The 26,321-nt window shown below is 51.1% G+C and overlaps 1 protein-coding gene across 8 annotated transcripts in view; it reads left to right on the top strand.

The window, feature by feature from the left end:
• The window catches only part of SHMT1 (serine hydroxymethyltransferase 1), a 60,467-nt gene that overhangs the window by 28,562 nt on the left and 5,584 nt on the right, over positions 1 to 26,321 (top strand). For 5 of the 8 annotated variants that reach the window (XM_067716628.1, XM_067716632.1, XM_067716630.1 and 2 more), the window contains 6 exons: positions 16,580 to 16,694; positions 17,830 to 17,975; positions 22,535 to 22,650; positions 22,909 to 23,069; positions 25,530 to 25,611; positions 26,000 to 26,212. In XM_067716628.1, the coding sequence (XP_067572729.1) occupies positions 16,599 to 16,694; positions 17,830 to 17,975; positions 22,535 to 22,650; positions 22,909 to 23,069; positions 25,530 to 25,611; positions 26,000 to 26,212 (814 nt within the window). In that variant the 5' untranslated portion in view covers positions 16,580 to 16,598. Of the gene's footprint in view, positions 1 to 10,295; positions 10,454 to 11,305; positions 11,327 to 16,579; positions 16,695 to 17,829; positions 17,976 to 22,534; positions 22,651 to 22,908; positions 23,070 to 25,529; positions 25,612 to 25,999; positions 26,213 to 26,321 lie in introns of those variants that run through there. The other 3 variants (XM_067716626.1, XM_067716634.1, XM_067716633.1) reach the window with 2 other exon arrangements.

Below are 26,321 nucleotides of genomic sequence, written 5' to 3'. Positions count from 1 at the left end.
TCCAGTCTCAGACATTCAGATGTATTTCTTCTGCACCTACTACGTGTCATGCCAGGCTCCAGGATGGCTGCAGCACTTGCCACACAGCACTGTGGACCCAGCCAAGCTCCAGAGACCGACCTCACTTTGCATCCCGTCTCTATCACACTAGCCATGTGATTGTGGGTTGTCTTACTCTCAATTTCCTCATCTCTAAGTGAAGCTAATGATATAACTTGGCAAAATAGAACTAAAACCAAAACCTTCCCCCAGCCCAGACATCTCCACAAAGGCACTAGAAAAAGAAAACTCTTTTACTATTGAATAGGCATTAAACTAGAACGTGATAAGCATCACAGACCACCTGTTAAGAGTTTGCAAAGACAGAAAGGAATCCACTCCTTACACAGCCAGGCGCACTCTCCATTGCACGTGTGTTCTTGAGCTAAACAATAACTAGCCCTCTAGTAAGAGGATTCAACTGTACCATCTATCACATATCATTCATCCTAATTTTACCTGGTAACTGGGGAGATTAACTGTGCCTCCAAGTGAGGGTCTTTGGCAGGAAAGAATTCAAGGGTGAGCCATAGTAAAGTGAAAGAAGGTGAGGGCAGCCCAGGGTATGGGGTTGTTAGTTTTATTTATTTAATTTTATTTTTGGCTGTGTTGGGTCTTTGTTGCTACGCATGGGCTTTCTCTAGTTGCAGTGAGAGGCAGCTACTCTTCGTTGCGGTACGTGGGCTTCTCATTGTGGTGGCTTCTCTTGTTGTGGAGCATGGGCTCTAGGTGCACAGGCTTCAGTAGTTGTGGCATGTCGGCTCAGTAGTTGTGGCTTGTGGGCTCTAGAGCGCAGGCTCAGTAGTTGTGGTGCGTGGGCTTAGTTGCTTTGCGGCATGTGGGATCTTCCTAGACCAGGGCTCGAACCCATGTCCCCTGCATTGGCAGGTGAATTCTTAACCACTGCACCACCAGGGAAGTCCCAGGGTTGTTAGTTTTTATGGGCTGAGTAACTTCATAGGCTAACAAGTGGGAGGATTATTCCAACTATTTGGGGGAAGGGGCAGGAATTTCCAGGAGTTGGACCATCATTGCCCACTTTGGGGCCTTTTATGGTCAGCCTCGGAACTGTCGTGGTGCCTGTATGTGTGTCATTTAGATGCTAATGCATTGCAGTGAGCATATAATGGGGCTCAAAGTCTAGTGGAAGTTGAATCTTCCACCATCTTGGGCTTAATTGGTTCTAACCAGTTTTTGTTGTATCCTCAAAGGCTGTGTCATTCTTTTAATGGTTGCACCCTGCCCCCTTCCCTCCTGTCTCATTCCTCTCTCAGAGATTTCACTCCCATATTCTTATCGGAAGAAGAGGGGTGACGGTCCGTCTTCTGTAGCTTGTTTCAGGGCTGAGTAGGGGTGTTGACCCTGCCTGTCAGGGAATAAATATCTCTGGATGCCTGATCCAGGGGTCCCAGGGGCAGGACAGCTCCTTGTTTTGAGTCAGAGGGCAGCAAGGGCTGGAATCCTGGCATAGTCATCATCTTGATGTGGAACTGTTGTAACTGCTCCATAGCCTTCCTACAAATCTTGATGAAGCACTTTTGCAACAGCATCAGAGTACAACAATAACTATCTATAGATGACAAAAGACTCAAAAAGCCACAGTTAAACACTTGATTACAAGGTAATAGACAAAGAAACTCGATTACTGCTATTACACACAACATTTTAAGGTAATAACCAGAGGGACTTCCCTGGTGGTCCAGTGGTAAAGAATCCACCCCAAGTTAGTTGAAGGTCAATGAACTTCAGTTAGAGTTTGATATTTGGGAAGTTTGTCAAAAATATCAAAAAGCTTTCAAAGCACTTTGTCAAATAGGATCACAGGTCACTGTGAAACAACACTTATTCACTTAACCAAAATGACAGAATATTTCAAAAGCAAATACAGATCCCTTAAATGCAAAGAACCTCATACAATCTGTCATCTAAAACAGGATTCCAAGAAAACTTTGTTCTCTTAACAGAGAGAGAACTAAGCTCCGGTCTTGTACTAGCCTACTCTTAATAACAAAATCCATTTACCTAATTAAATTTAATCCAATCTTAGCCAATCCTGACCATGTACAAAAGCTTTTCTCAGGGTCCTTTTCCATGAGCCTTCTACAACTTTTTGTATCCATACTATTTTGTCCCGTATTTTCTTTTCCATTCAGAAACAACCAGCTCTAGGACAAAACTAACCTTTTTCTCTTTAACAAAATGCATTTCCTCACACCTTCTTTTACTGAAAGCACACATCTTACTTTCCTGGAATAATGAAATGTTTCCCTTCTTGTTATTTTTAAAAATATTTATTTATTTACTTGGCTGCATTGGGTCTTAGTTGCGGCACATGGGATCTTTGTTGCGGTCTGCGGGATCTTTTGTTGTGGCACACAGGCTTTTCACTGCGGCACATGTGGGCTTCTCTCTAGATGTGGCGCATGGGCTCTAGAGCACGTAGGCTTAGTTGTCCCGCAGCAAGTGGGATCCTAGTTCCCTGACTAGGGGTTGAACCCGCATCCCCTGCATTGGAAGGCAGATTCTTAACCACTGGACCACCAGGGAAGTCCCCCCTTATTATTTTAATAGCTTTCATTACATATATTATAATTTTAACCCTTAAAAAGCTTAATCTCCAGTGAAAATCAAGAAGCAAGTAATTGTGATCTGTTTCTCATACCAGCTTCTCCTGGTTGGGAAACTTATGCTTTAGTTTTCCTCTTCTAAGAAGGCAAGCGTAGGTAGACTTAGACCTGCCCAGCAATTAATGTTCTTGTATTCTATCCTATTTGAAATGACCCAGATAGTCAGTGAGTTCTCTTCATTTAACTTGGTTTAGTTTCAAGTTACCAAAATCTGGAGAGACCATATTAGACATTCCCAAAACATAATTATTCCTATAGAGTTTACCTAAAAACTCTTATCTCATTTACATTTACTTTCCTTAAAAGTTTCTTGGGAGTTCCCTGGTGGTCCAGTGGTTAAGACTCCGGGATTCCGGGACTTCCCTGGTGGCACAGTGGTTAAGAATTCACCTGCTGGGCTTCCCTGGTGGCACAGTGGTTGAGAGTCCGCCTGCCGATGCAGGGGACACGGGTTCGTGCCCCGGTCTGGGAGGATCCCACATGCCGCGGAGCGGCTGGGCCCGTGAGCCATGGCCGTTGAGCCTGCACGTCTGGAGCCTGTGCTCCGCAACGGGAGAGGCCACAACAGTGAGAGGCCCGTGTACCGAAAAAAAAAAAAAAAAGAATTCACCTGCCAATGCAGGGGACATGGGTTCGATCCCTGGTCAGTGAAGATCCCACATGCCGCGGAGCAACTAAGCTCATGCGCCACAACTACTGAGCCCGCATGCCACACTACTGAAGTCCACGTGTGCTCTGCAACAAGAGAAGTCACTGTAATGAGAAGCCTGTGCACCACAACGAAGAGTAGCTCCTGCTCGCCACAACTAGAGAAAGCCTGTGTGCAACAATGAAGACCTAACGCAGCCAAAAATAAATAAATTAAATAAATAAATAAATAAATAAAGACTCCGGGCTTCCACTGCAGGGGGCATAGGTTTGATCCCTGGTTGGGGAACTAGGATCCTGCATCCCATGCAGTGTGGCAAAAAAAAAAAAAAAAAAAAGCAAGTTCCTTAAAAGTTTCTTCACATTGAGTTACTTTCCTTGTTGGCAAATTTGCAACAGGCATAAGGTCTTATTTGACCTCTAGTAAGCCTAGGTACAGCAGAAATAGTATACTTCACATTGTAAAGACACATCTGTATTAATCAAACCAACAAGCTTAAGCAGCTTCAATACCAGATATAGATTCAGTATTGAGTATTTCCCAGTTTCATTCTGAAATTCATTCTGGCCAGTTTCTTTTATATTTCTGAGTATTTATATGAGCGCTTAATTTCCTTTAAGCCACTTTAAAAATATATTTATTTATTTATATTTTTTGGCTGCGTTGGGTCTTAGTTGCGGCGCGTGGAATCTTTCGTTGTGGTGCGCGGGCTCTTTGCTGCAGCGCCTGGGCACATTGCTAGTTGTGGCATGCAGGTTTTCTCTTCTCTACTTGTGGCATGTGGGCTCAGTAGTTGTGGCGCACAGGATTAGTTGCCCCGTGGCATGTGGGATCTTACTTCCCAGACCAGGGATCAGGGATCAAACCTTGTCCCCTGCATTGGAAGGCGGATTCTTTACCACTGGACCACCATGGAAGCCCCCTTAAAGCCATTTAAATAGAGCTCTTTTACAGATTAATTTTGGTAAGATGCATACAAACATGCAAACAGAGACCTCATAGTTGCCATTCCAAAGTTTTAGCCATGAATCAGGTACAAGGACGTAAAATCCATCAGTTGCAAAAGAGGTAGAATTCAAATCGGGTTTCTGGTAGATGGAACAAGTCAAGGTCACCTGTCTAGATGGATCCCTTTTAACTAATATTTATGAAAGGCACTTAGACTTCTATTTGTCCTTGACTGTCAAGCTCCAAATTACCTACCCCCTTTCCTGAAATTTGCATTTTAAAAAGGCAGAGATAAGGGTTCCTGGAGAAGATCAGGTAGAACATTTGCATCTCAGAGGCATGAAGAGAAAGGCATGTTCCTCCTAGGATGATTTTGTTCCCTTAAGGACAGAAAAAAAATTTTCCCTCAACACTTACACGCCTCTTAAGATAAGTAGGGGAGGTTTGGGGAGTGGTAAAAGGACTTGTAGGTTTCCGATTATTTGGAGCCACACCTCTGGTCCTGTAAAGACTAGATGTGTAAATTAAGGACAGCTTTTTGTGTTTTCTCTCAAAGAATTTGGTGGCCACCTCAATGATACCAAAAGACTTGACACCTAGGTTGGAATGTTTCACTTTCCCTCATTTACCTTAGGGGAGAAGGCCCTCCCCCCCCAAATTCCTATCAACTATGGTCAGTTTGGTCAGACCGGTGACCTCCCATTTTGTTAATCTATTTGCAAACACTTTTGAGCATCCACCCTGGGTTTAAGAAATTTTCTAATTATGGCCCTCAGTTGGCCTTTGATCTGAAGAGGCTGGTCTACGGCCTCACGTGGTCCCATTTCTGAAGGTAGCCTGACTATTTTTAGTCCATTCCACTTACCCCATGGTTACCCTCTACTCGAATGCTACAGAGTGGAGGCATTTGTGGCACTATGTGGCTGTCTGGATTTGTCCACTCAAAGGCAAAGAGGTATTGGGAGTGTGGGTGCAGGGGGATGCTAGAGAAAGCATCCTTTAGGTCTAGCACTGCGAACCAGTTTGCAGTCTCTGGGACTTGGGTCAATATGGTGTATGGATTAAGGACTATCGGGTGAGGGTGAACTGGAACCACTGCCTCATTAACTGCCCTCAGGGCTTGAACAAACCTGTATTCTCCACTCTGTTTCTGATGGGCAGAATGGGGGTATTACACAGAGATCAGCAGGGTCGTAACAGCCCATATTTTAAGAACTTGGTTATTAAAAGTTGGATACCTGTTGAGCCTTGGGCCTCAAGGGACCCTGTCTCTTCCACGGGTAATCAGCATTGGGTTTTAACGAGATATGAACTGGGGGCACATTAGTAGCTTTGCCAGGACCTCAGTGTCCCAGACAGTGAGGTTCTCTTGAGATACAATATGGGGTGGAATGGAGACCTCCTCTGGCTTGAGACTGAGGCAGGTTCGCACGGCTGGGTGCCTTCTCTGTGAGGGTCTCCAAGTTTGGAGTACTGTCTGGAACTTAGTGAGCAAGTCCCTTCACAGCAGGGGATGGGGCACTCAGACATGAGCAGAAACTGATGTGCAAGGGTAAAATTTCCTAGCAAGCAGCTGGCGGGGGGCGGGGGGGGCGTGTACTGAATCACTTGGTTTGGGCCATCCATCAACCCCCGTTATCATACAGGATTGTACAAGGGTCCAGGGAAATCGGTCAGCACAGAGTGGGCAGCCCCCGTATCTAACAAGAAAATAACTCTCGTACTGGCCACATCAAGGGCTGCCTGAAGCTCCTCTGGAGACGTGACCAGGAGTCCTTTGGGAGCCATGGAGGGTCCCAGGCCCCATCAGTCTTTGGTCCTGTCAGCCATCGTTGGTGTGGGAACCCTGAGTCGCCTTTGGGACTGAGGGCAGTCCCACTTCCAGTGGTCCTTGTGTTTACATTTTGGACAGGGTACTGCTGGCTGTCTTCCTCATGGGTGACATTCGTCTTCCTGGCTGCACTTCAAACAGATCTCTTCTTGGCAGGGCCATGGCTCTGGTCCAGACTTCCTGGATCCTGTCCTTGCCACGGACTTTCTCAAGGGAGGGTAACCCTGAGGTGGTGCAGGGGCTAGGGCTGCAGCCAATAACTGTGCCTTTGTTGTTGTCCCTGATATCCCAAAATGTAAGAAGAGAGTGTGCTGCCAGAGACTCTAGTGGGTGGAGCTCCTCAAGGGAGTGTCACAGAGATAAATCCTGATGGCAGTATAGGAGATAGTGTAATTGGCTTGATCCATGATGGCTCCCAGCTCCAGGGTAGGGGATCACGGCAGAAGAGATGTTTAATTAAGCAGGGGAAACTGGGCTTGTGGCTGTCAGGCCATGAGAAAGGGTCTGTTTGGCAAAGACAACAGTGAGGTCCCTGTGGGCACCTGAAATCTTTCTGAGAAAGAAAAAGAGAAACAAATAGAGCTGAAGGGTAGGGCTGGAGCTGTAGTGATAACAATACAAGGCAAAAGCTCCCCTCAGGATATGTCTTTGTGCTGTTGAGGAGGGGCACCTCTTCACAGAAGTAAAACAGAGGTAACGCCCCATCTGCTGGCAGAGCTGGCAGGGAGGCTCCAGGACCTGTAGACAGTCTAAGAAATCAGGAGGGGATGAGAAAAGGAGGATATAAGAGAAATCTGGGACAGGAGGGAAGGTGTACAGCCAGGACACTTCCCAGGCCAGAGATTCGTAGGACCATTGAGAAAGGAGCTCCACCACTACCTCTGCTCAGGGGTTGATAAAGTCTGAGACCGCCATGTGTGACCAGGGGTGCAGTGCGGCCGTGCGCCCTGAGCGGCAGCCAGGGAGGGCCGAGCCACAATCTAGCCGGAGGCTCCTGTAGTGCCCCATTTGGGCCCCCTGATGCAGTTCTGGCATTCTGGAACCAGGCTGAGACTAAGAACGAGTAAGGGGGCGGAATCGGGCTTGAGGAGCCGCGGACGGGAAACTCACCCAATCAAGTTGCCGATGGCTTGCCACGGTCTTAATTTGGAAGTCCGAGTGGTGGTCCCTGTGGATCATCTTGGGTCCAAAGAGATAGAGTGATAGGGAGAATGAGGGAGATTGAGGGGAGAAAAGCCCTGGGCCCGGCAGGCTCCTTCAGGGCCAGAGAGCTGGTCTCTGCCCAATCTCGCAGGCAGCGTCAGCCGCCACCTAAGGGCTACTTGAACTTTCAGGGCTCGGGACAAGTCCCGGCCACCCTCCGCAGAGGGGAGCCATAGCTCAGTAGGCGGATCAACACTATGCCCTTCGATGTCCCTTTCGTGGCCGCCACAAAAGGTGCTGCAGGAGAATGGGGGAGTGAGAGAATAGTCACGTCTCAGGTCTCGCGCGAGTTCCTGGGACGGGACAGACCCGCAAGTGAGGGTCCTTGGCTTCACACAGGAGAGAATTTAAGGGCGAGCCATAGTAAAGTAGAAGTGAGTTTGTTTAGAGAGATATGCACACATTCCTCAGGCAGAATGCAGTCCCTTTCAGAAGGTGAGAGCAGCGCTGGGGTGTGGAGTTTTAGTTTCTCCGGGCTGGGTAATTTCATAGGCTAACAAGTGCGAGGATTATCCCAATTATTTTGGATAACGGGCAGGGATTTCCAGGAATTGGGCCACGGCCCACTTTTTGTTCTTTTATGGTCAGCCTTCGAACTGTCTTGGTGCCTGTGGTGTGTCATTTAGATGCTAATGCATTACAGTGAGCGTATAATGAAGCTCAAGGTCTACTGGAAGTTGAATCTTCTACTATCTTGGGCCTGATTGGTTCTAACCAGTTTTTATTGTATCCTCAAAGGCTGTGTCATTCTTTTGATGGTTTTGCTCTGTTCCTTCATTCCTGTTTCAGGAGGAACAACAAACTTCTATCTTTATGACGGGAGGTAGTTTTGCAACTTAGAAGGAGGCTCCTACCCACCCACAGTCACTTGGAAATAGCTGTGCTGGATCCTTCACATTTCCGTTTCAAAGAGATGGCTCCCAGGTTCTTGAGAACGACATTCCTGGGTCATAAATTTGACAAAAGACCTATCTAGTCTTCAAAAGAATTTATATACATTTCAAAGAGATGTTACCAAACTGAACTTGCATCTGCTCACCTGATGCACAGCAAAGCCAACCTACTGACACAGGTTTGTGGTGAAATAAAGTACAGCATTTACCGCAGGGCCAAGTAAAGAGAATGGCAGCTCATGCTCAAAAGACCCAAACTCCCCAATGGTTTTCAGGAGGGTTTTTAGAGACAATATTAGGGGTGAGGGTTCAAGGGTGTGTGATCAGCTCGTGACCATTCTTCTGATTGGTTGGTGGTGAGGTAACAGGGTAGTGTTTTGGGAATCTCAATTATCAATTTTTTGGCTTTCACCGGTCTGGGGTCTATGTGCTGGTGGGCAGCATGCAGCTAACTCCTTCCACCTGGTGGGGGTTTTAGTTTCTGCAAAACAGCTCAAGGATATGGCTCAGGATGTTATCTGTAGCCCTTGAGGAGGAACTAAAGGTTCTTAATTTGTTTATGGGTAAATCATTCTCACTACAGTTGATCCTCAAGGAGGATGAGTTTGAACTGTGCGGGTCGACTGGTATGAGAGGTTTTTTTTTTTTTTCCTATATAAATACTAACTACAGTACTACACGATCCATCGTTGGTTGAATCCTTGGATGTGGAACCACGGACACAGAGGGCTGATCTTGAACTTGTAAGTGGATTTTTGACTTTGCAGGCATTGGGGCCCCCAATCCCCAAGTTGTTCAAGGATTAACTTTATATACATTGCAGTGCATGACTCCTGGAAATAACAGTGCTTCCTCTCTGAATTGTTACGGATCCCTACTCTCTCATTGTCTTTCCCTGGACTTTTCCGAATCAGCTTTGAATCCATTCACTGTGACATCAGTGACATTTGTTGCAACATTTTGGAAATTGCTTGACATTGTAAGAGGTAAAGTGTTGTAGGTACGTTGAGAACTGAAAGATCAGGAGCTACTAAAGAAAAAAATATTCAATGACACAGTAAGGCAGATTTTATTCAAGGGAGCGGGGATATTTCAATAGGTGTAGGGACCACTGCCACGGAATCTTGCAGTTGGGGATAGAGATTGGGCTCAACTCTGAACACAGCAGGAGCAGTGGAAATTTATAGCCAAGGAACATGGTGAGGTTGGTGGATGGAAAATTACTAAGAGGAAACATCGGGGGGGCGGGGGGGTCAGGGTTTCTGACATCACATCAAGTTTCTGATGTGATGTCAGAAACTTGATGTTTCTGGCTAAACCGACCAGGCCTGGGTGATCAGACATCACCGAGGATCGTAGAGGATGAGGATCCAATCAGATATGGAGAATGGGGTGGGGGGTGGGTGGGTGGGGAGTAGGGTTCTGTCTAAACTGACTTAGCAGGATTCTTGCTTAATTAAATCCAACAACACAGAGACAAACAGGAAAGTCCAAAAGTCAGGCTTCTGTCGGGGAGAGAACTTTTGTCAGCTCTTTCCCTATATCGTGCAGCCCCTCGGTTTTTTAATTCTTAACAATGGTTTATATTATTGAGCCCTTACTGTGTGTCGGGCACAATGTCAAGTGTTTTAGATATGTCTATGAGTCCTCCCAACAGCCCTGCCAGGCAGATATAATTATCTCCAATTCAAAGATGAGAAGTATGAAACTCAATAAGTGAAGTGACTGGTCTAGGATTCTGTATGTGCAGAATAATAGTGTCGGAGTTGGAACCCACGTCTGTCCTATTTAAATGACCACTGTGCTAACCTGTAAGTAGGACAATGCAAAAGTTAAGTATAGCAACAGAATCCACCTCTAATCCTCCGTCTTCTCGGAAATCCCCGGCCCCTGGCCCGCAGCCCGGGCGGATGACACCATGTCCCCTGGCCCAGGTGAGCAGGGGCACCTCGCCACCGTGCTGGGCGGGGCCCAGCCCGCTGCAGCCAATAGCGCGGGCGCCTCCGGGGGCGGGGCTCGCCCAGTTTCGCGCTCTGACTGGACGCCTCTGGGGCGGGGCTCGCCGGGATGCGCGCTCTGATTGGGCGCTCCTGGGGCGGGGCCGGGCCGGGGCGTTGCGCGCCAGGTTCTGGTGCCTGCCTAACGCGCGGATCACGTGGCGGGGGGCGCGGGATTGCGGATCCGGACTTCGGTGTAGCCGGCCGCACCGAGTGGCACGGTGTCCCGGGCTGCACTTAACCGTGGCTCCGAGAAGCGGGGTCGGGTGAGTGCGGAGCGCCTTGCTGGTGCCTGGGGTGAGGGACCCGGCGGCAGTGCGCGCGCGCGGCCCCGGGTCGAGACCCGTGCTGGGGGGTGGGGGGGGAGCGGTGGCCTCGGCCGCAGCTGCGAAGGCTCGCTGCCCGTGCTGGCGGCCGCGTTGCTCGTGGAGCAGTTTAGGTTTCAGTGCAGCGCGTCACCTCGCCACAGTATCCTCACGGCGGGGCTGCAGCAGAGTGCTGTTCTGTAGCCCATTTCGCAGGCAGGGAAGGGGAGGCTCGGAGAGGGCGGCGGGCCTGAGAGCCGCCCTGCAGCCTGAACAGTGGCGTAGCCCGCGCGGTGCCGCTGCACGTGCTGTCGCCCTGCAGGGCGGGCCTGCGCCTGTCTTCCCCATGCCTCATCCCAGCCTAGGAGACAAGCGCTGCCCTGTGGGGTTCTTGGCCCGGGGCCCTGCACGTCGAGGTCCAGGAAGTTAAGCGACCCTTGGTCAGCTTAGGCTGGCACAAACATGCGCTTCAGTCGGGCAGAGTTGGCGGACTGGAAACACCAGTTCGGGTTCTTATGGACTCATAATTTTTTTACTTGAAGGAACATGCAGTGGACGTGGGCGATTGTGCTTTTATTTAGTGCAGTGTCACGGAAAAGAGTTGATTCTGACTCTCACTATTATAAGCCACTTAGCTTCTGAGTCTGTTTCCTCCTTTATAAAGTAGGGAACACGGACAGATGGTAGTTCCCTCAGGAGACTCCTGGCTGGTACCACTTGTGTGACAAAGGCCCAGGGAAGATCTGGGGGCATGGAGAGGCTGGTAACCTTGGCAAGTAAATTCACGTACTTGGACTGTTTATCCCTGGGGTTGAGGTGAGGATCATGCCAGAGGTGAGTGACATTTCTCCAGTGGAAGCACCAACAGTGTAACATAGTAACCGCTGCAGTGAGATGTGTTTTCCTGGGGTGCTCAGCTGGGGTTACTGAGTGGTAGTAACATGGCTCTAAGATCCCCAGGTGTCTTTCATAACAATAGTAGCTGCTGATTTTTGAGTAGTTACTCTGCCTGGCCCTGTCTGAGTGCTCTGTGTCTGGTACCTCATTTAACTCCCAATTAACTCAGAACTGTCGTCCCTGAGTCATATATGAGGGGACCGACAAACAGGTGTCAGCACCTGGGGCTGCACATTAGGAAGTGGGGGCGGGGCTTGAACCCCACAGGCTGCCTCTGCAGTGAGTTCAGCACAGCTCCCCTGGGTGTGGGGTGTGGGGGTGTGGGGGTGTGGTCTTCACCGTTGGGAAGTGGAGAATGGGAGGGGTCCAGCCCGTGAGATGTCCACCTGCTCTTCCATAAGGAACCTGGATCTTCTCCAATTGGGTTTCTCTAGTTGTTAGTTTCAGACATTTCTCAAACAGGTGCACTGGGAAATAACTTGTCAGCTATGTACTGTCAAGGTGAGAATCTGTTCTCCCATCCCAGCTCTGGCCTTTGGGCCCTCAGATCTCATCTCCTGTGTCTCTGTTTTGGTCCTGATTTCTGCCCCTCAGCAAGTGAAACCTCTTCCCATCGTAGGGCCTTTGCTCTTGGTGATGGCTCTTCCCCCCATCTCATAAGCTTGGCTCCTTTCCGCTGTTCAGATCTTAGCTCAGGCACCTGCCACGGCCGGTCTGCAGAAGCCCACCACCCGTTTATTGCCCTCATAACAGTCATCACCCCCTGAAGTTATCCCGCGTATTTCTTGTTTACTTTTTTAGAGCCTGCTTTTCATAAGAGCAGGGCCTCTGTCTTGCTGACCCTAGTATTCTTAGCGCCTAGCTCAGTGCCTGGGATATAGCAGTCACTCAATAAATATTTGTTGAAGGAATGAATGAATCCATTGTAGGCTAATGATAGTGAAGTAAAGCTCCTAAATACCAAAAGCTTATTTTGAATTAAACATAGAATTACTATATGATCCAGCAATCTCACTTCTGGGCCTATACCCAAAAGGGTTGAAATCAGGGACTTGATATTTGTACACCTGTGTTCATAGCAGTGTTACTCACGATAGCCAAGAGGTGGGAGCAGCCCAGGTATCAGCAATGGATGGATGGATAAACAAAACATAGTCTATCCATACAATGGACTATTACCCAGCCTTTAAAAGGAAGGAAATTCTGACACATGCTCCAACATGCGTGAACTTTGATGACATTATGCTATGTGAAATAAGCCAAACACAAAGGAGAAATATTCTGTGATTTCATTTACATGACATACCTGAAATAGTCAAATTCATAGAGATAGAAACTAGAATAGTTTTTTTGGTGTGGTTTTTTTTTTTTTTTTTGCGGTACACGGGCCTCTCACCGTTGTGGCCTCTCCCGTTGCGGAGCACAGGCTCCGGACGCGCAGGCTCAGCGGCCATGGCTCACGGGCCCAGCCGCTCCGCGGCATGTGGGATCTTCCTGGACCGGGGCACGAACCCATGTCCCCTGCATCGGCAGGCGGACTCTCAACCACTGCGCCGCCAGGGAAGCCCTAGAATAGTTTTTAACCCCAGGCTGGAGGAGAAGGGAACAGAGTATGTTTAATGGGGACAGAGTTTCTGTTTGGGAAGATGGAAGCGTCCTGGAGACGATGGTGGGGATGGCTGCACGACAGTGTGAGTGTATTTAATGCCACTGAACTGTGCACTTACATCACAGTTCAAAAAGATGAGAGAAGTTTAAGGTGTACTGTTTTCCAGCCAACCTCCAGACTCGAAGAATAGATGGTAAGTATGTCTTCCCTAAATATAGTATCAGTTAAAAATGATCTTCCCTCTGATCTAAAAAAGCACAGTCTCAGGATCTTTGTCTCACTTGTTTGCCAGCTATCTGGGTGTCCCTCAGCCCTGACAGGCTGGCACATGAACTAACCGTCACATTCAGGATCTTTGCTTTTCTTACTGTAGTTTAGAATGCTCCAGGATATAATAGATTATATCTGTAATAGATATTATTGATTTAATTGAAACAAGTCAAAAAACCTTGAAGTTATTGTTTGAATAAAGAATTCAGGCTTCTTCGTGGTTTAAAAAAAAAGCTTAATTAGAACTCAAGTTGGGTGTGGACTGAGCACTCCATTTGGGGGATGACTTGACCTGAGTGGGAACAGGATACACGGTGGAAAACTCCCCCACGGGGTTTCAGTGAGAGCAGGGGGGCACTGCCCGCCTAGGAGGGGGCGCCGGCCACACAGAGAGCCCTCCCCAAGGTCGAGAAGGAACTGGGACTCCGAGTTTGCAACTTGGGTAAGAGAAGGGATTGCAGAGAGGGCAGAGGGCCACAGGTGGTGACACTGAGTGAGGCGAGCGAGACCACAGCTGGAGAGCAGGGAGCAGTTTCTCCTGAGCAGAGCTGGTCTGAGCGCCTCTCGGGGACGGTTGTAGATCTGGCTGTCCTGGGGGGAGGGCGGGGAGAGGGGCTCCAAACGGACCCCAGTTACTTGGTTGAGGAATGCGCGCTCTGTGCTGCGCGCCACCTTTGAGCCCTCTCTCACCCTGAGTAGTCGGCATCTGAAAGAGGCTCTTCTCTGAGATTCTAGGGCCAGAGGGCCTGTTCTGTCTCTTGTGCTTTCTCTGTGGGTTTGCCGCCTGCTGAGGGCACGTGGGAATCCGGGCTTGAGTTAGGAGGAGCCGTGGGCAGGACGCCCAGAGCACCCACGTCTCTCCACTTCTGGCACAATGTGGACGAGGCCCTGGCACGGTGGCCTGTGCTGCCTCTGCTGCTGAAGCATTCGTGGCATTTAAGTCCCAGCACTCACTGTTGGGTTTGTGGGAGTGGCCGTATTTCTAATCACGCTGTGCTCGTGGTAAAATAACGGCTGCTTCAAAAGTCCCAGTTAGGGATTTCCTGGTTAAAGTTTACTGATGGTGTCTTTTCAGTAGCTCTCCCAGAGATGGAGGAGGACCCCTGTGACTGGGGAACTATTAGCCTATTTATTTACTGGGTGTATTTGTCTAGCAAATTATACTGTCTGTACTTGTGTAGGAAAAACTGTGCTCTTTCTGCTGTGTCTCCCCTTTACTCTCCCCACTACCAGTCACAGCACTTCTGACACCAGACAGTTCCTTACCCAGCACTCCTGCCACACCAGCTGGTGTCTTAAAATTGAACTCAGTTCTGACACTAACCAGAGTTAGCACAGACCACACAGGTCAAGTGTTCTGTCCCAGCAGACAGCCTCCCCCGGCCCACTTCAGGTGCCGTTGCGAGTACTGGGTCCCCAGGTGACCCACAGCTTCTGTCGGGCTTGCCTACAAATCCGAGGCTCTCAGGGCCCCCCTGGACTGGAGCGTTTGCTAGAGCAGCTCACAGAACTCAGAGAGACACTTACGTTCGCCGGTTTATTAAAGGATGTGATAAAAGACACAGATGAGCAGCCAGATGGAGAGAGAGGGGCACGGGGCAGGGCTGGGGAGGGTCTTCGTGGAGTTGGGGTGCATCACCCACTCGGTGTGGAATGTTCACCCACCTGGTTCGCTCCCCGAACCCTGTGCTACTGGGATGTTATGGGGGCTTCTTCCTGGAGGCCTGATGGATCATTAACCCCATTTCCAGCTCCCTCCCCTCTCTGGAGGAGTTGGGGCCATCCGTGCGGGTGCTGCAAATTCCAAGCTTCCAAGCTGGTCTTTCTGGTGGCCAGTGCCCATCCAGGAGCCCGCCTGGAGTCACCTCATCAGGACAAAAGATACTCCCATCACCCAGGGAATCGCGGGGGGGTTAGGAGCAGAGACCTATATATATATTATATATATTATGTATATTATGTATACACACCCAGTGCTCCGTCTGGTGTCCTCTCCTCCAACAGCCACTGTCCAGACTGAGCCCGCCCCAGCTCTAGTCCTTGTGGCTCAGTTATCCACCTGCATTTAGTGCGCTTGCTCTGTTTCCTGCTCGCCTCCCCCGGTAAGCGCCGCGAAGGTTCGGCCCGTTTGGTTCCCACTGTGTTCCCAATGCCAATGCCATGGCTGCTGCAGGCCTCCATCAAGTAATTGTTGAGGGAAAGAATTTGAAATGAAAACTTACCTAATTCATGGAGAGCACTGAAAAGCTGCCAACTACTGATTAAAGGAGGGCAGTTCCTGTAAATATTTAAGCTCTCACTTGAGCAGAAATACCACTGAGCTCACATGCTCGTTCTTTGTGGGAACGTATGTTAAGACACACGCCTGTCCAGCTGGCTGTACTGCAGTGATGCCGAATCCAGGCGTGTGCCTCTGACCGTATTCCTTACGGGAGGCCTGGGTTCCAGCCAGCGCGCGCTTTACCTGCAGTCCCGGCGGCGGGACTCTGGGTGTGTGGAGTGTGAGCTGGGGTTTGAGTCTGTCCTCCGTGGCCAGCGGGCTCTGCAGCCCTTGGCTAAGATACTTTCCTGAGTCTCATTTTCAGTACTTGAAAAATGGAAGGAATAATAAGCCAGCAATTCACTTGCTCACTTGGCAAATATTACTCCTGTATGGCTGTGCCTGGTACTGTGGGAGATTTTTTAAAAAGTAACCCTCAGTCCTTGCCTTCAAGGAAGCTGGCTTAGAGCTAAGCCACAACTAGGATAAGTTCAGCTGTGAAGAGGGGATGTCTGGCTCCGTGAGGCTGGTTTGGCCTCGAGGCAAGGAGGGTGGGTCTCCTGATGAACCAGCAGGGAGCCCTCGTGGTGGTTCTGCAGCAGAGTCCTCGAGGTCTCCAGGTGGTTCTGGGGGCAAGGCTAACACGTGTGTCAGTACTTTGGCGACTCAGGAACTGACAGGTGGTACTGAGCTGTGACTGAGGGTTTTTTAATTATTTATTTTTGGCTGCATTGGGTCTTCGTTGCTGCGTACAAGCTTTCTCTAGTTGCGGCGAGCAGGGGCTACTCTTTGTTGCCGTGCACGGGCTTCTCATTGCAGTGGCTTCTCGTTGCGGAGCACGGGCTCTAGGCGCGCAGGCTTCAGTAGTTGTGGCGCGCGGGCTCAGTACTTGTGGTGCACGGGCTTAGTTGCTCCGCGGCATGTGGGATCTTCCCGGACCAGGGCTCGAACCCGTGTTCCCTGCATTGGCAGGTGGATTCTTAACCACTGCGCCACCGGGGAAGCCCCAAGCTGTGACTGAGTTTAATGTTGGAAGTTTTCCCATTTTTAGGCGACTCTGAACCAGCACGATGGCGACTCCCGTCAACGGAGCCCCCGCGGATGCCAACTTGTGGTCCTCGCATGAGAAGATGCTGGCGCAGCCCCTGAAAGATAGCGACGTGGAGGTGAGGCTGCAGGTCCTATCGGGTGTTCTGATGTTGGAGGCCCTTGTTCAGACCTCTAGTTCTCACTAGAAATAAACCGTGCTCGGGACAGCCTTGTGGTTCAGGTAAGAGGGCGGATTTATAGGCAGTGGCTGCAAAGTGGCTATAAGTCCTTTGAGGGTAAATTTAGATATTTGAGTTTCTGCGAAGTGCAGAGCACTGTGCTGGCTGCTCCCGAGGAAAGGGGGACCGGTCGGTCATTGAGATTTGACCTTACATTTTTCCTTACATTCAGAGGAGTATTTCTTATTTATTTGTTTTTTGCGGTACGCGGGCCTCTCACTGTCGTGGCCTGTCCCGTTGCGGAGCACAGGCTCCGGACGCGCAGGCTCAGCGGCCATGGCTCACGGGCCCAGCCGCTCCGCGGCATGTGGGATCTTCCCGGACCGGGGCACGAACCCGTGTCCCCTGCATCGGCAGGCGGACTCCCAACCACTGCGCCACCAGGGCAGCCCCAGAGGAGTATTTCTAGAAGCATCTTTTATTTACGTATTTTTATAACAGCTTTATGCGTGAGAGGAGTGAATGCACTTCCCATACAAGTCGCCCATTTAAAGTACACAACTCAGTGGTTCTTAGAGTACTCACGATCACTTTTAGAACATTTTAATCCCTCCAAAAAGAAACCTCAAACCCATTAGCAGTCACCCCATCCACCCCCCAAATTCCCAGCCCGAGGCAACCACTGGTCTATTTTCTGTCTCTCTGGATTTATCTAAACATCTTTTATTTTAAGGAAGGGGAGCAAGGTTCAGGAGGGGAAAACTTGGTGAACTGTAGGGATGAAAAGAAGAAGATGGTATAGAATTTAAAATTCTGTGGGATATGTGTTTTAAGGATCATCTTCTCTTCCATCGTTTTGTTTTCCTTAATTCATTTTCTGTTAATTCCTTCCCAGGTGCTAAAAGCTTTGAGGAAGATTTCCTCTGTTCCTTAGGTGCTGTGGGAATCACCTTAGTCCGGTTATGCTCGGCTTCTGAGGGCAAAGTATGAGTGTGTAATAGCGTCTCTTCTCTTTACTGGGTTATAGCTTTGATCAGAGCGAAACGTTCAACTGAAACGTCCCAGTGTTCAGTGCCTGTTTTCTTCTCGTCAGGTTTACAACATCATTAAGAAGGAGAGTAACCGGCAGAGGGTCGGCCTGGAGCTGATCGCCTCCGAGAACTTTGCCAGCCGGGCTGTTCTGGAGGCCCTGGGTTCTTGCCTAAACAACAAGTACTCCGAGGGGTACCCGGGCCAAAGGTACGTGAGTGTCATCCAGGCCTGCCTCCGAGGCAGTGAATCAGGATGGAGTCTAAAACTGGGGAAATTTCAGAAGACAGCCAGGTTCTCAACAGCGGGGCCTTCTGTTTCCTCTCTTACAATTCCCAGAGGGTGGCAGCACCGATGCTGTCAGGGCAGGATAGTCAGGGTCCATTGGACCGTCCCCCTGGGGCCTTTCTGGAATACCAGCCAGTCCCGAAGGAGCAGCTGCCGGCCGTAGCTGAACCTCCCGAGGAATGTCAGTGCTTAGTGGAAGGTTGTGTGGGGAATCGCCTCCGTAGCAGGAAGGGGACCCCGAAGTGAAAATAACCTCTCATCCTAGAAAGCGTTTCAGCATTTTAAGTGCTGGGTTTACCTACCGAGTGATTTCCGTCAACTCCTTCACCCTGAGAACCACAAGAAGTCGTATTCATTTCTGGTTTTTATTACAGTCATGGTGAGGCAAAGATGGTGATTCCAGAATTAACACGAGGTTTTTGCAAATTTGTACACTTGTGTCCCAAAGGACACGGAAAAGGGAGGGTCACCTTGGAGTGGAGATGCCATGCTACACTGATTAGAGGGTCAGCACTTTTGGCCCCCGATGCCCAACCCCATGGGAGGGGCAGGGTGGGGCAGCCAGAGGGCAGTGGTTGTGGGTCACACACCTCCCTTACCTTGTCCCACGCGTCTCCTTCATTAAGCTGTTCCCAAGGTGAGTCCTTCATGATAGACCAGTGATCATAAGTAAAGCACTTTCCTGAGTCCCGAGTTGTTCCAGTGAATTATTGAACCTGAGGGGGTTGTGAGCACCCCAGAATTTGTAGCCACCTTGGGCAGCAGTGCGGGTGGCCTGGTGACCGGGGACTTTCTCCTGACGTCTGAAGTTGGGGGTAGACTTGTGGGCCTGAGCCCTCAGCCCGTGGGTCCGTGCTGACTCTGGGTGGTCAGTGTCAGAACCGAGTGGAATCACTGGACACCTAGTTGGTGTCCGAGAATTGGCCGTTGATGTTGGAAAACCACACACACTCCAAACCCCAGGCTGCCCCGGGGGTTCTGGCATTTCCAGCTGACCTTGTAGAAAATGCTTCGGTGCCTCTGCAGAGAGGTGTGGTACAGAAGCCTTGCTGCTTCCTGCTGGGGCTGAGGGCGCCGTGGCCACAGCAGTACCCCCCACCCCAGCCCTGTTCCCATGGCGACATGAGTGAGGGGCATCCGCTCTCTGGAGGGTCAAGTCGACCATGGCTTGGATCCCAGGCCAAAACCGAATCCCTAGCCCAGAACAGAATGGGGTGTGCGGGCAGATGGGAGTGTGTGTGTGTGGGGGGGGGGGATGGAGGGGAAAGTGGGGGTGGGGCGGGACAGCAGCCGGGGCCGCGTTGCCGCTCCCTGAGCACTCGCTGACTTTCTTCACCCCCGAGCCTCATTTTCTCGCATTTTAGCAGCGCGAAGCATGGTCACACACCCTCATTTTTAGGTATCCACAGCCCGACCACAAAGTAAGCATGCTCACCCCTTTTCAGATAAGGAATTGGGGAATACGTGAAGGAGGCTGCTCCAGTCTGATGGGCCCTGTTGCCACGTGGCTCCTGCCACAGCTCCCAGCTGCCTCTGTGGGAGACTTGCAGTGACTCAGATCCCGTCCTGTCTTTGCTCCCCTGGAAAGTGGTGCAGCCTGACATCCTGCCCGTCCACAGCTCTGTCCCTGGCGTGGGCTGCTCTCCCGCAAGCTGTGGGAGACCAGGCCCTTTGGGTCACAGAGCAGGGAGTATGAGGCAGAAGGGACCCTCCAGATCAGTCCAGGAAGCCCCTTTCAGCTGTAAGACTAGTTCTGTGGTTTTCAGTTCCTTCCCTGAACCAAATAAGACCGTCGTTAAAAACTCAAATAGGTGTGTAGATAATTAACTCATTTATTCATGGTAAAATACTCTTTTAAGAGGTGATTATTAACCATTTTCATGTTTTGTTAGTAACGTCAGTTAACCTTTTGGAACATTATTAGTGTTCAGAGTTAATATTTGAAAACAATATTGATCTAGCATTAACGGCTGCCTGATACAAGTGGAAAAACAAAGTTCTGGTTTTTATTTTCTATCACAGTTTTATTGAGATGTAATATGCGTGCCGTTCAGTCCCCCCAGTAAAGTGTTCAATTCTGTGGACCCCAAGAGTATGGTAGAAGGGTATCGGGGCTTTGTCCCATTCCTGACACAGCTCCCAAATCCCTTGAGCAGCTTTTGTTACTCACGATGAGCCCTTCCCACCGAACCTAGTGTGTGTTAAGGGGGTGACACTTGGTGGCCCCTCGAGCGCTTCGGGATGGGGGCTGGTGGCCTGACTGGAGAGCTGGAGACCCAGTCAGTCGTGGCAGCCGATCTCACCGGTCAGGCCTCATAGTAACCTGAGCAGCGAGGCTTGGGGACCGTCCTGCCTGGCGGACACATCAAGGTGCTGGGAGGGTGGCGCCTGGGGGGGAGCGTGGAAGCTCCAAGCCCCTTCCCCATACCCTGCCCATGCATCTCTTCATTTGTCCTGAGTTGCATCCTTTATTTTTAAAGTTTATTTTATTTATTTATTTTTGGCTGCGTTGGGTCTTCGTTGTTGCGCGCGGGCTTTCTCTAGTTCCGGCTAGCGGGGGCTACTCTTTGCTGTGGTGCACGGGCTTCTCATTGTGGTGGCTTCTCTTGTTGAGGAGCACGGGTTCTAGGCGCACGGGCTTCAGTAGTTGTGGCTCACGGGCTCAGTAGTTGTGGCTCGTGGGCTCTAGAGCACGGGCTCAGTAGTTGTGGCGCACGGGCTTAGTTGCTCCGCGGCATGTGGGATCTTCCCGGACCAGGGCTTGAACCCGTGTCCCCTGCGTTGGCAGGTGGATTCTTAACCACTGTGCCACCAGGGAAGCCCCAGTTGTGTCCTTTATAATTAACCGGGAACAGTAAGTAAAGTGCCGCCCTGAGTTCTGTGAGTCCTTCTAGCAATTGCTGGACCTAAGGGGGTGTTACAGGAACCCCAGGCTCATCACACGGAATGGGGGGGCCCGAACCTTGCAGGTCCTGTAGGTCTGGCGCTAACTCGGGGCAGCTAGGTCAGAACTGAACTGTAGGGCAACAGGGTTGTCAGAGCTGGTCGGTGTGAGGAAAAAGCCCACACGTTTGGTGTCTGAAGTGTTCTGAGTACAGACCTCACGTTCCCCCTCTTTAGTGTGGTAAAATACGCATACCGTAAAAGTTACCATTTTTAAGTGAAAACTTCAGTGACATTAAGTACACTCTTGATATGGTGACCATCCATCTCCAGAACTTTTTCATCTTGTGGAAGCAAAGCTCTGTACCCATGAAACAGTAACTCTGGCCAACAGGCACATGCCAAGACGTTCAGCATCACTAACCATCGGGGAAATGCCAATCAAAACCACGGTGAGATACCACCTCACACCCCCTAGGAGGGCTACTATCAAAAAAATAAAATGACAGTTGTTGGCGAGGATGTGGAGAAACTGGAAGCCTCGTGCTCTGTTGGTGGGAATGTGAAACGGTGCCGCCACTATGGAAAACAGTGTGGAGGTTCCTAAAAAAAACTAAAAATAGAACTATCGTATGATCCAGCAATCCCACTCCTGGGTGTTTAGCCAATAGGGTTGAAAGCAGGACTTCAAATAGATATTTGTACACCCATGTTCATTGCAGTATTATTCACAAGAACCAAAAGGTGGAAGCAACCCAAGTGTCCACTGTTGGATGAGTGGATACACAAACTGTGGTCCATCCATACACTGGAATGTCCTTCAGCCTCAAAAAAGAAGGAAATCCTGACACTTGTTCCAACATGGACAAACCTTGAGGACATTATGCTCAATGAAATAAACCAGTCACAAAAAGACAAATATGTATGATTCCACATAGATGAAGTTCCTGGAATTGTCAGAACAAAGTAGAACTGTGGTTTCCAGGGGCAGGAAGCGGGTGGGGAGCTGTTGTTCAGTGGATACAGAGTTTCAGTTTTGCAAGATGAAAATGTTCTGGAGATCTGTTACACAACAATGTGAACGTACTTATCAATGTAACACTACTGAACTGAATGCTTAAAAATGGTTAATAAGATGGCAAATTTTATGTTATGTGGTTTTCACTATACTCAAAAAATGTATATACATTTAGTTTAAAATTTTTAAAGCTGTTTGTGACCACAAGGCCTAAGTGTTAAAAATTTCTTCTGGATTGAGTTATTACAAGTATTAGTATACAAATAATAAAAAATACAAATGCATGATAAATTTTGATATGGAATTACTCAACCAAAAGTAAAATTTTATTAGAATGCAACCACTGTTCCCCACTCCACCCCTGTGAATTGACTCCTGTGGGCACCTTACATAGGTGATCACACAGCCGTGACAGTGTCCCTAAGGTCTGTCCGCCCCTCCTCACAGATGGCCAGACACAGTCCCCTGGGCGCTGGCGGAAGCTGTCGCGTGGGTTCAGGGTGCGCGTTCTCACCCTTGCTCCTCCGTCCTCAGTGCAGAGGTGGGCTGCGTGGGCCCACGTCCCCTGCCTTCCCTGCAGGTACTACGGCGGGACGGAATTCATCGATGAGCTGGAGGTCCTCTGTCAGAAGCGAGCGCTGCAGGTGTATGGCCTGGACCCCCAGGGCTGGGGAGTCAATGTCCAACCCTACTCAGGTAATCACCACGTCCAGACAGGCCTGGGCAGACCCCTTCCTGCCAGCCTCCCGGGGATCCCGCTGGGCTTGGGGTGTTCCCCTGTCGCCCTCGGCTGCTAGCTACACGAGCGCCTCCCGGGCAGCCCCCGTCTCTGAATGTTCCCACCAGGGGCACCTGGGGCCAGAGGAGTGCATCGCGGCCAGGCCTGTTCTGGCCACCCTGGTCGACGGCCTTGTGGGCAGGAGTAATCGCACCTCCCTGGTCTGCCCGCTCCAGGCTCCCCCGCAAACTTCGCGGTGTACACAGCCCTGGTGGAGCCCCACGGCCGCATCATGGGCCTGGACCTGCCCGACGGGGGCCACCTGACCCATGGGTTCATGACCAACAAGAAGAAGATCTCTGCTACGTCCATCTTTTTCGAATCTATGGCCTACAAGGTACAAGTGCGTCTCTCCGCAGCTCCACAGCCTGTTCTCAAAGCCTCCAGTGCTGGGCGCGCCCATGGGAATACAGAGCTTCATTCCCAGGCACCTCAGGGAGTACCCCTGTCACTGTCCTTTCCCTGCCCTGGGGACCCTCGGGCACTCAGGGCTCGCAGGGGATGGAGCGCTAGGGGCTGAGCTGAGGCGCAGGGAGACGGGCGGGGAGGCGACTGACCACGGCTTTCAGCCGCAGTCGGGGTGCTGGCTGGTCCAGAACCGGGGGGGGTGACAGCCAGACCCCCCAGGGTTGGCCCCAGCACACAGCCCTCCACGCCGGCCGAGTCCCTGCAGGTGGGGGGCTAGAGCCGGGGCTGTGCGGCCACCCACGCCTGGCATGGTGAGAGTAGCCTGTGTCTACACCCCCGCCCCTGCCAGACCTGACTTCAGCCAGCTGCACCCAGTACCCGCCTGTGCCCGGCATGGGACCAACCCTCGTCATCATAAACAGTGTGGTCAAAAACCGCATGTAAGGTTGGTGGGCTCGCGGAGGCGTGGCGGCTGATCAACAGGGACGACCAGAGTGGGGTGGAAAGCAGGTAACCTGCATCGTGGCTTGTGGTGCACAGGGTGCTGCTTCCTTGGGTCTGGACCCGTCTCCGGTGTTTCTTGTCGAATGGCCATTCCTGGTCATTTCCACGTGCCTGCCACGGCAGCCGCGCAGCATTACGCTCGCTGAGCTAACTTTGCTCTTTGAAAAATCCAGCCAGCGGCTTCCCTCCTCTGCCCGCCGGGCTGCCTCCCTGCTAGGCCCCTCCCCAGCCCCTGCCCTCTCTGCGGGACCGTCACCTCCCAGCAGTCGCCCCACACGGACAGACAGGAACCGCAGCAGGAATCTCTCCTCTCCACTTCCTGTTGCTGCCCTTTGACGAACGCCTGTGAATCCTTCCAGGAGCTGTTGTATTGTTGAATTTTCAAGATACAAAAAACCTTTTTAAAAAATCCCACAAATTTAAAAAGCAAAATGTGGAGGGAGAGAGTAGCAACAGATTGTTTTTTTTTTTGGTAATCAGTCTCCTTTAAAACTTTTTTAGAATTATGTCCAATTTTTTACTGTGGGTCAGCTGTTGATTTTTTATTAAGCCAACAGTTTCTTCACCGAGTTCAGGTGACTGAGGAGGAACCGCTTCACGCCCTTGAAACAAAGCCCCAGACCAAGCCCCAGAGCATCCTTCCGCCGGTCCCAGCGACGTCTCACACAAGCTCTGTAACTGTGCTAAGCTGCAGGCACCTTTTTCATTTGGAAAGGGCGCCCACCCAACCTGAATCCTCCCTCTGCGGGGGCAGGGGCTTCCAACCACCTCCTCCCCAGGGGCTCCCAGGCCCCTAAAGTCTCCCTACAGCGACCCCTCTGTGGTTATACCCACTCCCCAGCACAAGTGCTTTAACACAACTTTAATAAACTGAAATTACTAAGAAATGAGTTCCCCCCGACCCCCCGGAAAAAAAGGTGTTGTGTTTTACATGCTGCACATGGATCCGTGGTCTGTTGGGAAGGGATTTCTGTGTATGGGGTGAGGTCGGTGCCCCGGTGACAGGTGGGCACCCACCTGGCCTAGTGCCGCGACCGGAAGGCCTCCTTCCTGCAGGGCCCCCCCCCCCCCCCCCGTCCTCACCATGCGGGTGGCCTTCCAGCACAAGGGATTCTGCTTCTGGGCTCAGTTCTGTCTGTCAGATCGTCCTGCAAGCACACGCTGCCTTAATTACTCTTTTTAGGTGTTTTTAAGTTTTTCTCAATAGTGCTTTGTGCAGAGGTCTTGTTCATCTTTTGTTAAATATTTTACAGTTTTTCAAAACTAATGTAATGATATTATTAAAATTTTGTTTTCTATTTTTTCCTACACACACACACACACACACACACACACACACACACACACACACACACACACACACACACACACACACACACACACACACACACACACACACACACACACACACACACACACACAAAATGGACCTTTGTTTTTCAGCCCTGTAACCGGGGGCCTTGCTGATCCGTTACTGGTTCTAGGCCTTCGTGGTGCACAATCGAGGTGTCCGAGTAGCGTCGGCCTGGGTGGCCTTTGGGCCCCCGAGCCTTTCTCTCTTCTTTTCGCCTCATGTGTCTGGACTAGACGGACATGGGGTGAGGCGGCAGGGCCTTCGCACCCGCACACGTGCTGCATGTTTGTCCCTCTGGTTCCTTCTGCGGCGAGTCAGGAGCAGGGCTCGCTCTTCGCCCAGGACCCCCAGGGCATCCTGTCCGAGAGCCATGATGCCTCGTTGCCTAAGCACTTGTGCCCCGTCTCGCCCACAAGTCCTGGTTGGCAGCGAGGGCAGCAAAGAGCTCTGGGCAGGTGGAGGGAGTCCTCTTACGCTCGACAGCCAGGCAGGACGAAGCGGCCCAAGCCCCCGTCTCCGTGCTGTCCACAGGTGAACCCCGACACCGGCTACGTCAACTACGACCAGCTGGAGGAGAATGCCCGCCTCTTCCACCCGAAGCTCATCATCGCAGGTGAGGAGCCCGGCGGGGCCCCAGCCTCTCACAAACAAGCTTGTGTGCTGTTCCCGCCCTGTCCTCATTCCCTGCTGGTTTCTGCCGCGCAGCTGAGCTGCTTGGGTCTGTTTCCTTTTCTGTCAGGACCATTAGTCCTGCACTGTTCCCCAGAAGCATCTGGACATGTTGGCCCCTGCCTAGTTGGGCTGCTAATGGCCAGGGGCCGCCCCAGCCACGCAACACAGGGGCAGAGAGCAGGGGGTCGCCTTTGGCACAGGCGGGATTTGCAGGCGTCCCTCGTTTCCATCCTCAGGCCTTAGAGGGGGCAAGGCCGGCTTTCAGACATCGTGCCCAACCGAGGCGGCTCTGCTCTCGAGCTGACTCAGTGTCACCCTTGCCATCTCAGGGACCAGCTGCTACTCCCGGAACCTGGACTACGCCCGGCTGCGTGAGATCGCTGACGACAACGGGGCGTATCTCATGGCCGACATGGCACACATCAGTGGGCTGGTGGCGGCCGGCGTGGTGCCCTCCCCCTTCGAGCACTGCCACGTGGTGTCCACCACCACCCACAAGACTCTGCGGGGCTGCCGCGCCGGCATGATCTTCTACAGGAAGGGTGCGCTCCTGGCGGGGCCAGGGCTGCCTTTCTTCTTGGGGCCCACAGTCGGTTTAGGGAGCCAGGAAGACTGACCCAGATGCTGTAAGGAGCAGGAAGCCCTGAGCAC

Source organism: Pseudorca crassidens, chromosome 19, assembly GCF_039906515.1.
Source record: "Pseudorca crassidens isolate mPseCra1 chromosome 19, mPseCra1.hap1, whole genome shotgun sequence".
Taxonomy (NCBI): Eukaryota; Metazoa; Chordata; class Mammalia; order Artiodactyla; family Delphinidae; genus Pseudorca; species Pseudorca crassidens.
The sequence above is the reverse complement of the archived record's forward strand: the minus strand, read 5'-3'. Positions and strand labels throughout refer to the sequence as shown.